Genomic DNA, 13,692 nt, shown 5'->3' with positions numbered 1-13,692 from the left:
AGAGAGAGAGAGAGAGAGAGAGAGAGATGTTTTGGATGAGTGTAAGTTCATTGACTAATTTTTATCCCTTTTATTTCAGATTTGCATAAACAGTCAAGGTGAGAATAAAACTTTTGTTTTTTATCTTAATGCATGTACTTGAAATAGAACTTAAAAAAAAACATGTGCGATAAAGATTTAACTATGGATGCTGAATAGGAGCACACATATATGCAATAGAATAAACAAAAAAAAGTGGAATACTATTTACTCTACACATCATATGGGCATAGCACAAGTAATCAGTTACTATGCAACTTACTGGTGTGTTGTTTTTTATTTCAGATGAATATGAAGAAGCAATCAAGGTACTGGGACACTGCTGGAATTCTTTTGAATAGTGAAGACGGGATTACATTTAACGGCACATAACAGTCAACAAGTTAATTACATTAACACGTTGATGTCATCACAGAAGGGCAGAGAACGCAGGATGTGATAGACTTAAGTGGACATTGTAGTGGCAAAAGAACTCAGTCAATGAATGAAGATAGAAAAGAAAATACTTTCTACACGCACAAGAAAATATGACCTCATACATCGTATGTACTCTGTGACTGTGCTTGTAAATATGTCATTGTTCCAGTATGGCAGCATTCACATAGTAACAGTTGAACACAGAGGAAAGCAATAGTATTATCTTACCGGTACATTGTTTTATGTCTCTTTTGGTATGTGTTTAATGCTTGTATTCCCCACACAGAGCGCTGAGAAGCAGGGGAACCAGTTGCACATGAACGTGTACAAGATGAAAGGGCAGGCCTGTGGAGGCCCACTGAAGACGGAGGTGAAGGAGCTGAAAGGAGACCTCCGGCCTGCTCCTCCTTATCCATCCAGGGTCAAAACGGTGGATAAAGGCACACAGGTCACCCCAGAGCGAGATGCTGTAAGAAACCAAATGGATTCTGCTCCTCTTCCTCCACTTTCTTCTTCTTATACGCTCGCACATGTGCAGTGTTCGTTTGCATTAATGAGCCACCGTAAATCTACATTCTACTTGGCAAAAGTGTCAGCAACTGTTTATCGGCTCTTATGTTGTAATTTCTGATATCATTTGCATGTGTTGTTGCCTCAAATCAACTTATCTTTAGTTCAGATACCAGTCTTCCATTGCAATATGCGTTTATCTAGCAATGATTGAAATCTTGCAGGACTTGTGGGAGTGAAATTAAATATTAAAATCCAGCTCAACTCAAAATATTTAATATCATTGAAGTAAGCATATGTGACAAACTGATGTATTTTGGTACAGGTCACAGTAAAAGACAACAAAGGGAACAAGCCAGAAGATGACCCCCCTCCCATGTGGTTTAGATCGTACATGGAAAAGGTTTTTCTTTTCTTTTTTTACTTATGTTTAAGATGCATTATTAATATTGTTGTCTTTGACCAAAAGGTAGTGTTTAGCTTCTACTAAAATAAATCAAACTCTTGTTTTCATAGTTTAAAGATGAGGTGGTGAAAGAGGTGGTGGAAAGGATGTGCAATGACTTTTCTGGCCAGTGTTGTACCCACAAATCATCTGATGGGCCCCTTGAGGCAAGTGGAGCTCGTGGTGGCCCCATAGGGCCCAGGCCGGGCCCCTCCACCTCAACTGGATCCCTTGGCTACACCCCGAACTGCAGCAGCTGCAACAAACTCACCTCTGAAGGGGCCTACAAGTGCAGGTAGGCATGGAAACCATTTTAAATGGGGAAATGGGTGACTAAATAGCAAGTAAGATACAGAATTGGATCGAACATGGCACACGTTTTTCAAATTCTGAAAATGTTTCACCTGATGATCAATAAGTGACAACAGAGATGCTTGAATAAGTCACATGCCAGGTAAGTAGCACTTACTAGGAATTTGTCTGAGTTGAAAGTGCATGCTGTACATAAAAACAAAACATACATACATACATACATACATACATGTAGCTAGTTAGCTTTAATTGGGTCAATGCAGAATGTCCAAAAATGTAGAGGGATGTGCAAAAGCTTAGGATATATAGAATGTGCATGGGACAGGATGTAGGATTAAGGTGTTGGTCAATGGGGGTCCAGGACCCCACTGAGGGGATGAAACAGTTTTTGTGGCATCCTGTTTTGGTCCTGATGGACCACAGCCTCCTGCCAGAAGAGGAGGGGCTCCAGCAGTTTGTGTCCGGGGTGACAGCGATCGGCTACAATCTTTCCGCCCGCCTCGGCATCCTGGAGGTGTACGGTTCCTGGAGAGACGGCGCTTTAGACCTTTTGTGTCTTTTATGAGTTTGTTCTTTTTCTTTGGGATACTTTTTTTCTCGCGTGTTCCGTGCGGCTTTACGATATTGATGTTTTTGTGGCTTGTTCCCTGGCAGTGTGTGCCCGTCCTGCATCCTGTGTGAGATGTGCAGACATAGCCATGACCCCAGCCACAACCTCGTGAGAACCAAGACACCTCTCTCCATCCCTGAGCATGGAATGTCGGGAGAGTTGAGGTAAACCCCCAACAGCGAGGATCAATCTTCCCACTTCTTGAAACAATAAGACATTGTTACTTGCAACAGTGCTAGCCCTTTTTGCTATCACTTCTTCTGCTTTATTGGAGGAAAACATAAATATGAATAGGTGCAAAGCAGGACTGCAAAATGTGTTAGCAGCTAGATTACTGAAAATGATGCATTATGAGTGTGTATGTGTTTTGTTCTTGGAAAAATAAACTCTTGATAGTCAACAAATAGGTGTTCCTGATGACATTTCAAACCAGGTTCCCAAGGCGAGGAGACAGGACAGTGCGCAAGGCTGAGCGACAGCGCCTCAAAGCTGAAAGGAGGCAGCTAAGAGCTGAAGTGAAGGAAATCAAGAAGAAACTGAGACTGGAGAAGAGGGGGCTGCAGTGGAGTGGGCCGTCTACCTCGGGCAGAGCCAACCTGACAAACATGGCCTCCGCCTCCACCCAGGTCCCAGCCCTGCCCCCCCCTGCTGCCTCAGAAACAGCCTCAGGTCCAGCCCCAGCCCAAGGTCCCATCCCTGCCCCGGCCCCTGATCCCCAGGCCTCCAGTCCAGAGTAAGCGCCACCTCGGAAGGGCGTCCGCCAGTGCTGGGGACCTCAAACCCAGCATGGATGCAATAAAGTCTTTTTTTTCCAAGAAAAGAAATCAAAATATGCCATCTTTGTAATCTAGTCTGTATGAGTGTATCGCTGGCTGCTCTGGGGTGGTGGAAAATGTTGGAACTACCTCAATGTGAAAACTGCTGCTGCTGCTTCATAGATTTTCTAAGAAAAATTGCTTTTGAGCTGCAAAAAAAAATCTGGGGTCCTGCTTTTTTGTTTCGTAGAGAACAAAAGAGATGGGTATTATAAGAAACCAGGGCTATTTTCAACAATGCTCTGTACACTTGAAACTAGGAGTCCCGGGGTCTCGCACACGTCCTTGGTTCCTACTATGGCTGCCTTGTTTCTGGACGAAAATCTGCCGGACGGCACCCGTCTGGAGCCTGGTACCAAGTTCATCAAATACTGGAAGATGAGGAACTCGGGCACTATCAGCTGGACCTCAGAGACTAAGGTACCCCTCCCACCCGCCGAGAGGACAGCCCCACTCTCTCGTGTCCCCCTGCTTCACTTCCACTTTGAGTCCCCACTCAGCTCATTGCCTACTTTTTATCCACTAACACGAGCTAAGATTTCTTACCCAGCCTAATACAACTAACGCCTTTTCTGTCTGAGGTGTTTATTATTTTAATTTAGTTAAATCTGTTTTATAGTTTTTAAGTCTTTGTCGTGTGTGTGTGTATATGTGTGTGTATGTATATGTATATATGTGTGTGTGTGTGTGCGTGTGTCCGTCCCTCAATTGAGCGAATATTATTTTTCTGCTGCGTGACTTTGGCTGCATGCTCTCGTCTTTGTGCTTTTTTGCATGTGTATTCCTATTTTGTGTTTTGTGTATGTGTGTACGTGCACCCAGCTAGTGTTCATGTGGGGAAACCTCGGCCTGGCGTCAGAGGAGAAGAGGGAGATGCCGGTCCCCTTGCTGCTGCCCGGACAAGTGGGAGTGGTCAGTGTGGCCTTTGTCGCTCCTGTGATGGAGGGGACGTACACCTCCCACTGGCGGCTGGCGCACTCCGGGTGTCAGTTTGGCCCGCGTGTCTGGTGCAGCATCGTGGTCGACCCCGGCAACAGCCACAACACACTTGGGCATCAGAGCAAACGACTGGCAAGTCTGATATCCAATGACACCCTGTACTGCTGCAGCGAGAACATCAACTTTGACATGTACACCTAGATTATGCCATTATTTGTGATACCTGATCAGATGGAAAGTAACCAAGTAGATTTACTCAAGTACTTGTACCTGTTCTGTACTTGAGTATATCCGTTTTTTGTTACTTTAAACTTCTATTCCACCTCATTCCAAAGGGAAATAATGTATTTTCTTTCTGCACTACATTTATTTGACGGATATAATTACTAGTTATTTTTCTGAGTAAGTTTTGCATTACAAAAACAAATCTTTTAACTAAGCTTTTAAAGCAACACTTTAAACTTTAAACACAGAACTTTTCCACTTCGGTTCCCCCAACAGGTTAGAAGCGGAATTGTCCATTACCGCTGTCGTAATGTCTCTTGTTGTCTCATTTGGACTATAGATCTAGACCCGCTCTTGCAAACTTGCATAATGCGGTTATAGCCGGTAGAGGGCCGCAAAGCGAATGCAGAAGTGCCGTTCACCCTGTTATGAGTTGATGAACCACTGAAACAATTTTAGAAACATTTTTAAAATATTTTAAGTTAAATTTTTTGGGGGCGTGTTTGCCAGATTGGGTTGCAGATCTGTAGTTCGAATAAGACATAAGAATAATGGTAACGGTAATGGACAATTCCGCTTCCAACCTGTAGGGAGATCAAAGCGGAAAAGTTCTGTAGTGTTGCTTTAAAATACAGAGCAATGTTGAGATTAAACCACAAGATCCAAACTATTTGGCTTGGGACTTACAAAAAAACAGTGTCTGCTTAGGCCCTTTGTCACGTTTCAGATGAGTTGTTAGCCATTCTACCAAAGAGGGATTTTCCCTCTCAGATAGTTTCAACTCTTTAAGGCCCAAAGATGTAAAATTATCCAATATTTCAAAAACTTTAAATCTTGGAAAAATTAAAACAGATTTTGTAGTAAAACTTTCTTTCCTCTCCCAATAATCATGTCATGACCCCTCAGATTTATCTGGTGAACCTTTTAAGGGGTTACCTTTAGGTTGGGAATCACTGACAAATTCAAAGTTCAACGTGAATATTGCAGTATAAAAAATGTCTTGCAGTCTGTGTGCGTCCTGGTTACTGAGTAATAAAGGAAACAGTTCATGTAAACAGATGTGACAAAACGGATCATCCATAGTAATTCTGGAATTAAATCTATAAATCTATAGGGCTGTTGTACTTGTGTGTTACTCTTTAAGGTCCCATGACATGCTGTTTTTGGATGCTTTTACATAGACCTTAGTGGTCCCCTAATACCATATCTGAAGTCTCTTTCCCAAAATTCAGCATTGGAAGAATTACAGCCACTAGAGCCAGTCTCACAAGGTGCCATTTCCTTGTCTCTAGTTATTGAGGAGGGGGAGGGGCAAGGTGGAGGCCTGGGGTGTGGCCTTGACCAACTGCCACTTTACATGTTTGAAAACCATGTCTCATTCTCTCTCATGGGTGGGCCAAATTCTCTAGGCGGGCAAAGCAGATACAGGAGAGGTAAACTTTCCTCTTAAGACGTCATAAGGAGCACGATTCCAGATCGGCCCATCTGAGCTTTCATTTTCTCAAAGAAGGTGCAGGAAACCCAGGGCTTGGATTACACCTTTTGCAATTTCTAGCCACTGGGGGACAATAGGCAGGATGGGGGAACGCATATTAATGTTAAAACACCTTATAATGCCATGGGACCTTTTTAAAGGTTTCATTGTGGAACTCATCTTTGAATGCATCCTGTAGTGTTACTCATGATGCCATTCTTGTGTGCTCCAAAAGGAGGAAGCGATGCCAGTGGAGAAAGAGGAAGTTATGGCCAGGGACGGCGACCCTGGCTTGTCTGTAGACCTGAACCACGAGGACTACTACTTTCCCTCAGTCGATCTCCTCACTGCACAGGTGCACACTCTTAAAGATCTGACATTCAGCTACAACATGTAGATTCAATCAACACTCCTTTGTTTTTGATGACACACACAATGTTGTGTTCTGTGACAGTCACAAACATACTGTAGATTGATCAGCTGAACATCCATCATAATCCCTGCATGTCTTCTGCTTATTATTATTGTTTTTTTTCAGGATCTACTGTCATTTGAGTTGCTGGATATAAATATTGTGCAAGAGTTGGAGAAGGTTCCTAACAACACACCTGTTGGTAAGTGATAAATGATGCTTTAAACACAATGGTTTAACAGAAATAGTTTATCATGCAATTTCCAAAATTGCCTTTGCTGTTGTAGTAAACATGATGGCTTGAATTCATTTCTCTACTTTTCAAGTCTTAAGTGGTTAAACTGTGTTTTTTTTTCTCCTACCTCATTTGTAGATTTGACTCCCTGCATATCTCCTCTTCCCCACGATGCACCTGTGTTGGAGAAGGCCATCTTTTTCCAGATGAAAGAAGACGCAGAAGTCACAGGGGTCCAAAAACTATTTGGTAAGACCAGTTGTGTACTAAAAAACCTCCAGAGTACAGTGTGTGCAAGAGTATGAATGATGTTGGCCGTTCCCTGACAGGAAGATGCAACTCAAGTGTTAGAGAAAAAATTAGCGGGGGCAAAAATGTTGCGTATCATTTAAGCAGAAACTTCTTTAATCACATTAAAGGTAACTATCACAGGCAATGTTTGTTTTTGTTTTTTTAAATGTTGAGCTAAATTTGAACTGGAAACTCTAACAGATTAGTATTTTGAAGGCTAGTGGCTCGAGGCATCATTAGTCACTGATAGCATAACACACCCTAATCTCAAACAGAACTGTTGGCGGTACAGCTGCATTGTGGGTAATGTAGGTGTTACATTTTTACAAGAAAGAAAAATGTCGCGACCCGATACCGGATAAGCGGTCGAAGATGGATGGATGGAAGAAAAATGTGTGGAGTTAAATTGCAGGAGTGGAAGGGAGACACTAGCTTAATAAACACGCAATTGTTCTGTAAAGTAATAAGTACAGACAATCAAATCTGCAAGTTGGGCAGCAAGACGCTGTGCTTCTGGGACGCTCCCGGTGTGGTATGCCGGAGGAAGGAAGGAAACGGGAACCAGTGGAGAATCAAAGTAACATATTACACTTCCTGGGTTACTTGCTCAACACGGTCAGTGGATTATTCTTTTAATATATGCCTAGGAGTGAAACCCAGGCAGCAGACGGAGCTGCTGGAGCCGGTGACCCGGGAGGAGGACAGGGAGGAGGAGATCAGTGGAGCCCAGTTCCTCTGCGAGACGGTCATCCGCTCCCTCGCCTTAGAGGAGGCCCCTGATCACAGACCCCTGCGCCGAGCCCAGCACAGCAGCCACAAACCACAGGGTGAGGAGCCACTGGGCCTCCCACAAGTACACTTACTATTATTTAGAGCTGCATACATGAGTTGACTAATTGACCTAAAAAATAATCGCCAACTATTTCGATAATCAATGACTTTAAAATGGAATAAAATGTTGTTTTCAGTCTCTCCAATATGAAGGCTTCCTGCTTTTTTTCTGTTTTATTTCATATTAAACTGAATATCTTTGGGTTTTGGATGAAACAACACATTTAAACTTCTTACACTTTGAGAATCAAGGATGGACATATTTTTAATGTTTTGAGGTCATTTTATGAACCAACTGATTTAATTGGTTAGTCGAGATAATATTCTGCTGGATAATTAAAATAGTTGCAGTCTTAATGTTATTATATACTGTGATCAAACTCTAACAACCCTATGTTAAGAAATACAGTGTATTTTGTTTATTAAAAGTTGCTGTATAATGAGGACTTTGTTTTTGTATTCCATTTTGTTTCAGTTGTTTCCCGGGGCACCAGCTTTTGCTTCGAGAGAGCTGTAGAGGCTGAGAAGATGGAGACGGTGCAAGAGGGAAATGAGGAGATCTGCGCCCTTAGGCTCGAGAGTTCAGCTCTGCCTGTCAACACCGGCCTCAACCACATCACCCAGGAAGAGGAGACGAGGCCAGGTCAGAGGATGACTCTCAGGATTATATCCAGTTCAGCTTCAAATTTTTTGTATAATGTTGTAATTTCTTTTTGTTTTATAAAAAATTGTATTTTTAACAATACCAAGACCTACTTAAAACTATTGTGTTGTCAGTTCCATGTCTAACTGTTATATATATATATATATATATATATATATATATATATATATATATATACTATTATACTATATATATATACTGTTATACTATATACTATTGTTAACTGTGCAATTTTTAGATGCTCATTTCTCTCTCTCTCTCTCTCTCTCTCTCTCTCTCTCTCTTTCTCTCTTTCTCTCTCTCTGTGTGTGTGTTCTTTTTTTAGTTCTGCTGGAACCAGCGAATGAAAACCTGCATATCAGCTCACACCATGATAACGAGGACGAAGAGGTCATGGTCCTGGATGACATGGAGAACATGAGGGATAGTCAAGATGAGAAAGAGGAGGGTGGAATCAAAGGAGAAGACTGGGAGGAGGTGAGGCCAGACAAGACAATACCATAACAGTAAATGTACATTCTGAAATAATGAGGTTAGGAGTAGGGCAGGGTACCAATTTCAATACAGCAGGCACCGACTGAATTGCCTCTGTAGTATCAAGTATCGAAAAATGCCTCGTCATTCAATACCCAATTTGAATCCCTAAGCAGTAAATGTCATCAGCGTCAATGAGCCAATAAGCATGCAGCATGCTTCTACCAAGATCTAATAAAGTCTGTGATTGGCTGTCTAACGTTACTCATCGTAGAGACACACAGGGAAAACATTACACAGACGGGGCTCACGTATGTCACTCCCCAATGTAAGTCGAGTACAGTTTTGAGCTGTCACTCACATCTGCACTTGACTTACATCAGGAAGTGACATCGTAGTAGGAGCTAAAAAAAAAAAAAGATTTGTACCGTAATGTGTAATTTCTTTTTTTGTTTTATAAAATCTGTATCAAAAAATATCATTTAGGAGCCGGTCAAATTATTGGGATCGGAATCGAAAATATTTGAACGATACCGAGCCCAAGTTAGAAGTTGTTGGTGTAGTTGTTCTCATGGATCAAAGTCTGTAAATGTCTCCATCTTGTCCTCCCGTGTCTCAGGTCAGCAGCCAGACCTCCTCAGTCTCCTCCTGTGATGATTACATCATTGTCCTCCCGGACTGCTTCGACACCAGCCGGCCTCTAGGTGAGTCCATGTACAGCTCTGCTATGTCGCAGCCGGACGACGATGACAACGACGACAACGACGACAACAACAACGACACTGCTGCTGATGTGAACTCAGCTGACCAGGACGCACAGCGGGAGGAAGAGGAGGACTCCAACTCTGAGCCAGGCGAGGGGGCACCGCTGAGTGAGAGGCCGGACGAGGCGGAGGTAGTCGATGCAGAGGATTCCTCTGTGAACACGTGGCCTCCGGCGGTCCCTCCCACCCACAGCAGTGTGAACCAGATGCTGTGTGCCTCCCAAACGCTGGACGCTGTGACACTGACCCCTGAAGTGGTGCCACCACCAGTGCTGCCTGACCCCCCGCTGCCTCCACCGACGCTCTACTCACCCAGGTTAGATCAGTCAAACGGTCCCTGTGCAGTTCAGAAACCTGAATCCATTTATTTGCAATTAATCGCAACTTAACAATTGACAATAATGCGATTCCTCTTGGTTAAATATTTTAATTGATTGACGGCCCTAATATTTGTATACATATTTTGTGTATTTAAACTGTTTTTTTGATAGATTTTATGTTCTCGTGCTTAGAAATGTCTCCCGTTTCCCCAACTTGTCTATGGTTTAATTCATACTACTATTATTTTCTTTATGTTTCAGGTCTGAGGCACTGTACCTAGCTGAGGACCCCAGTCCTCCAGCCTGTGGTCCATATGAGCCACAGCAGCCAAGGGTCCACCTAAATGGTGAGTTCTACTGTTTGAATTTCTGGACATAAGCACATAATAGTATCATAGTACATGCATCTGTTCTTGCAGAACACACACACACACTAGGCCTGCTCGATATTGGAAAAAAATCTGACATTGCTTGTTTTAGTTCCTGTGATATATATTGCAAAATGAAAAATAAAAAGTAATTTTTAAAAGATGACATAAATGGTTCTATTTGGAAATATTAAATCCTTCTCGACTACCGCGGTGATTTTGTAGGGTAGTGCATATAGATTGACGATTAAAATGAAAAAGGATTTTCTAATGTGAACCATTCTTTGTTAAACTTTTAATGGTTTACAAACACCAAAGGCCAGGAGACGTTGTGATTATGTTGCATTGATCAGGTGATTTAGTTCGTATTTGCAGCAAACATAAAACAATGACTGCTGTATCTTCACTGACTTCCCATCAAAACTATGCACATCACTGTCAACTGCTGCCTACGGTACTTTACTACACACGGAGAGCCTCCGTTCCGATAACACACTCCATCGGACTAACGTCATATACACGCGCTGCCCACATGGCTACCTGTCTTAAAGGGGAAGGGTCGGACGGTAATAATCATTTAAAAGGAGAACGGTGAACGTTTAATTCATCAAACAGCAAAAAGGATTAGCGTCAACATCGCAACGTCCTGCAATGTGACTGTCGCGCATGCGCACATCGTCGATGCTAAAACAACATTGTTCAGCCACACACAAACACACAACCAGTATCAAAATAACCGCTTGTTTTTAGTGAATGTTCAACTTCAGTGTTGCCTCACAGATAAGAAACACATTTTCCCCTTTGTGGGAATGTAGGAAGTGAGATCGCACTCAAGCTTTCAGAATTAGTTGCTTCAGCAGAATGCTGCGTTCCTCCACTAATTGTGTGTGTGTGTGTGTGTGTGTGTGTTTCCTTCCCTTTTTTCATCTGTTCTGCAGTATCATCTGGTTTGTCAAGATCAGCAGGCTCAGCATCCAGTGCCTTTGAGACATATAACCCCAGACCCAGCAACGCTTTGCAGCCAAGGTGCAACTCCGTGTGAAACTTGTTTCCGTTTCTATGAAAGAAACTCTTGCTTTTGTGTCGTCATCATCTTCTTATATAACAGCCTGATCTAATAACCTCTAACGGAGAGTCTGTAATATCACATAAAGCAATGTGATCCACCTCTTAACTTGCATTATAAGGTTTCTAACCTGTAGGCTTTTTTTATAAAAAACAAGTCTAATTGGAACACATTGTCCTCTGCAATGCTGTTATGTAACCCAGCATAACCACATCCCTGTCTTTATACAAGGGGCCAAGGAGGCATCACAGAGGGACTTGTCAAGGGCGCCCTTTCTGTGGCGGCGTCCGCTTATAAAGCTCTCTTCACTGGACCAAACTGCTCAATACAGGTACATCACACAGCATCTCTGTCTTAACATCATGCATAGAAAAAAATGTATTACGGTTATTGTGACAATATAGTGGATAAGATTTAGAGCTGCAAGGATTATTATTCTTATTATTCAATGAGTCGGTTAGTTGTCAACTACTCAATTAATCGCCAACTTTTTTAGTAAACGATTCATTGGTTTGAGTAATTTATTTATGAAAGGAAAAAAATTAATCCTCAGATTCCAGCTTTTTAAATGTGAATAGTTTGTAGTTTATTCACTCCTCTAGTGGAATGTCAAGGATACATAGATCACTTCATTCAACCCCAACACTGTCAATGGCCAGTCAATACAACACTTTATCCACTTCTTCTGTCACAATAAAAGCTCTATGATGTACTGCAACTTCCTCTTAACCTTTAGCTGAGAGATAACACAACAAAATACCTTACAATAGTAAAGTGAATGTCTTTTGAGTTGTGGACAAAACAAGAACTTCCAAATTTAAAATGGGAAACACTGACAACATTTTCCCCCATTTTATAGACCAAACTAATCAATTATTTGAAAGAAGAAAAAAAAAAGAGAATAATCGTTAGTTGCAGCCTGAATCTCATCTGCGTTGCCCCCCCCTCTAGCGAGGCATCGACCCGGCCACCAGACAGGACCCTTCCCTGATGGCGATGCTGCTTGAGATGGGCTTTAGAGACCAGCGGCTGAACCAGCGGCTGCTGAGGAAACACGGCTACAGCCTTCTGCACACCGTCAACGAGCTGGTGCAGATAGCCGAAGACGGCCAGAACAAAGCTGTCCACACTAAGCACTGAGAGTAAAACCTAATGTAAAGAGAATATTTAGATTATGACCTGCATATATATATATATATATATATATATATCTCAACCTTCCCAGTGTGTAGATTTTGTTTGAATTATGTAAAAAGGAGAAAACATCTTCATGATTTGTGCAATTGATTGATGTTCCAGAGGGTGTATCGTTTATTTGAACCAAGAGTAACGATAATAAGACAATAAGGAAAAATGAAAGAGGAGCATTTATTTCTCTAACTTGAGAGAAAGGAATGAATGGCTTCTCCTGCCTTTGCCTTTTTGATTTAGAATCAACATCTTAACAAATTCAACCATATACACACTTGTGAGTTGTTATGAATAGTGGTTAACCTTTGCCATGCCTTGTTTACCTGGGGCCATAGAGCCTCATGTGTTGGTCAAAGGAAGCTGGGAGTTGTAGTTTAGAAAAGGAAAAAGGTGTATTTTTTTCATCTTTTAGTGTTTTTATGGCTGGCGTAGCTGCTTTCTGGGCGCTGAAAAATAATAGTTTTTTGACAGGGCTTGGCTAGATTCTTCTCACAAATAGAGCAATGAAATACTAATATTGTTGAATGTCATAAAAAATAGAAATGTTCTGAGGAGCTACAGTAAGTGTTGGAGATTGTGGGCGGTGAGGGTCAGCAGTGCAGCAGCGAGAACAACAAATCTTTAAGACTTTTTTCTTTTCTTTATTATCGTAGTGAAATCTGCCTAAACAATGCAATCTTCTTTCTGTATCAGAGTACTGTTATTTTAGACGTTGACATGTGGAATGTATACAGAAACGGTCCGAACGGATCGCTGCTCAGACTCGGATGTTTTCTACTGCTTTTTAGGAGACACCTGCATGAGCCGTGTTCTCGTGGTCTTAGCACAGTCACAGTAGAAAATGTCCGCTTTGCATCATGGTTCAACGACCCCTGCCTGCATCGTTAGTGTCCTCATTCAACTCAGTCCTTTAGCTCTAATCCAAACTGAGATGTCTCTAAAAACACATTCCTCACTCTCATAGTGGAACCAAGTACCGCTTATTTCATTCCATTACATTGCCTTCATGAAACATGATTATTACTTTCCTAAAATTTTAAATTTAAACGTGGTGATTTGACATTTGTGATGTGTGTGTGTGCAGATTTAAGTTCATGATTTTGTGTGTGTGTGTGTGTGTGCGCGTGCGTGTGTGTGCGTGATCCACATTTTCTTCTGTTGATTGTCCAGTTTTTCATGCTCGAGAATAATTCTTAACATATCTATGCTTATGGAATAGTTCCTCAGTCACAGAGTGTATACATTAAATCCCCTCTACTGTCAATCCGCCAATAAACTGTTTGCACATCT

The 13,692-nt window shown here is 42.0% G+C and overlaps 1 protein-coding gene across 5 annotated transcripts in view; it reads left to right on the top strand.

The window, feature by feature from the left end:
* Positions 1-13,692, top strand: part of nbr1a (NBR1 autophagy cargo receptor a) — a 14,710-nt gene extending 1,018 nt beyond the window's left edge. The window contains exons 3-22 of one of the 5 annotated variants that reach the window (XM_034861454.1): positions 80-98; positions 325-347; positions 743-925; positions 1,292-1,369; positions 1,483-1,706; positions 2,378-2,497; positions 2,767-3,066; positions 3,409-3,568; positions 3,971-4,219; positions 6,022-6,141; positions 6,325-6,400; positions 6,572-6,682; positions 7,372-7,551; positions 8,025-8,198; positions 8,545-8,696; positions 9,313-9,773; positions 10,039-10,124; positions 11,084-11,171; positions 11,443-11,542; positions 12,163-13,692. In XM_034861454.1, the coding sequence (XP_034717345.1) occupies positions 80-98; positions 325-347; positions 743-925; positions 1,292-1,369; positions 1,483-1,706; positions 2,378-2,497; positions 2,767-3,066; positions 3,409-3,568; positions 3,971-4,219; positions 6,022-6,141; positions 6,325-6,400; positions 6,572-6,682; positions 7,372-7,551; positions 8,025-8,198; positions 8,545-8,696; positions 9,313-9,773; positions 10,039-10,124; positions 11,084-11,171; positions 11,443-11,542; positions 12,163-12,351 (3,093 nt within the window). In that variant the 3' untranslated portion in view covers positions 12,352-13,692. Of the gene's footprint in view, positions 1-79; positions 99-324; positions 348-742; positions 926-1,291; positions 1,370-1,482; positions 1,707-2,377; positions 2,498-2,766; positions 3,067-3,408; positions 3,569-3,970; positions 4,220-6,018; positions 6,142-6,324; positions 6,401-6,571; positions 6,683-7,371; positions 7,552-8,024; positions 8,199-8,544; positions 8,697-9,312; positions 9,774-10,038; positions 10,125-11,083; positions 11,172-11,442; positions 11,543-12,162 lie in introns of all 5 variants that reach the window. The other 4 variants (XM_034861455.1, XM_034861456.1, XM_034861453.1 and 1 more) reach the window with 4 other exon arrangements.

The sequence above is a fragment of the Etheostoma cragini genome, chromosome 21 (genome assembly GCF_013103735.1).
Source record: "Etheostoma cragini isolate CJK2018 chromosome 21, CSU_Ecrag_1.0, whole genome shotgun sequence".
NCBI classification, from domain to species: domain Eukaryota; kingdom Metazoa; phylum Chordata; class Actinopteri; order Perciformes; family Percidae; genus Etheostoma; species Etheostoma cragini.
This window is presented reverse-complemented; position numbering and strand designations above follow the sequence as displayed.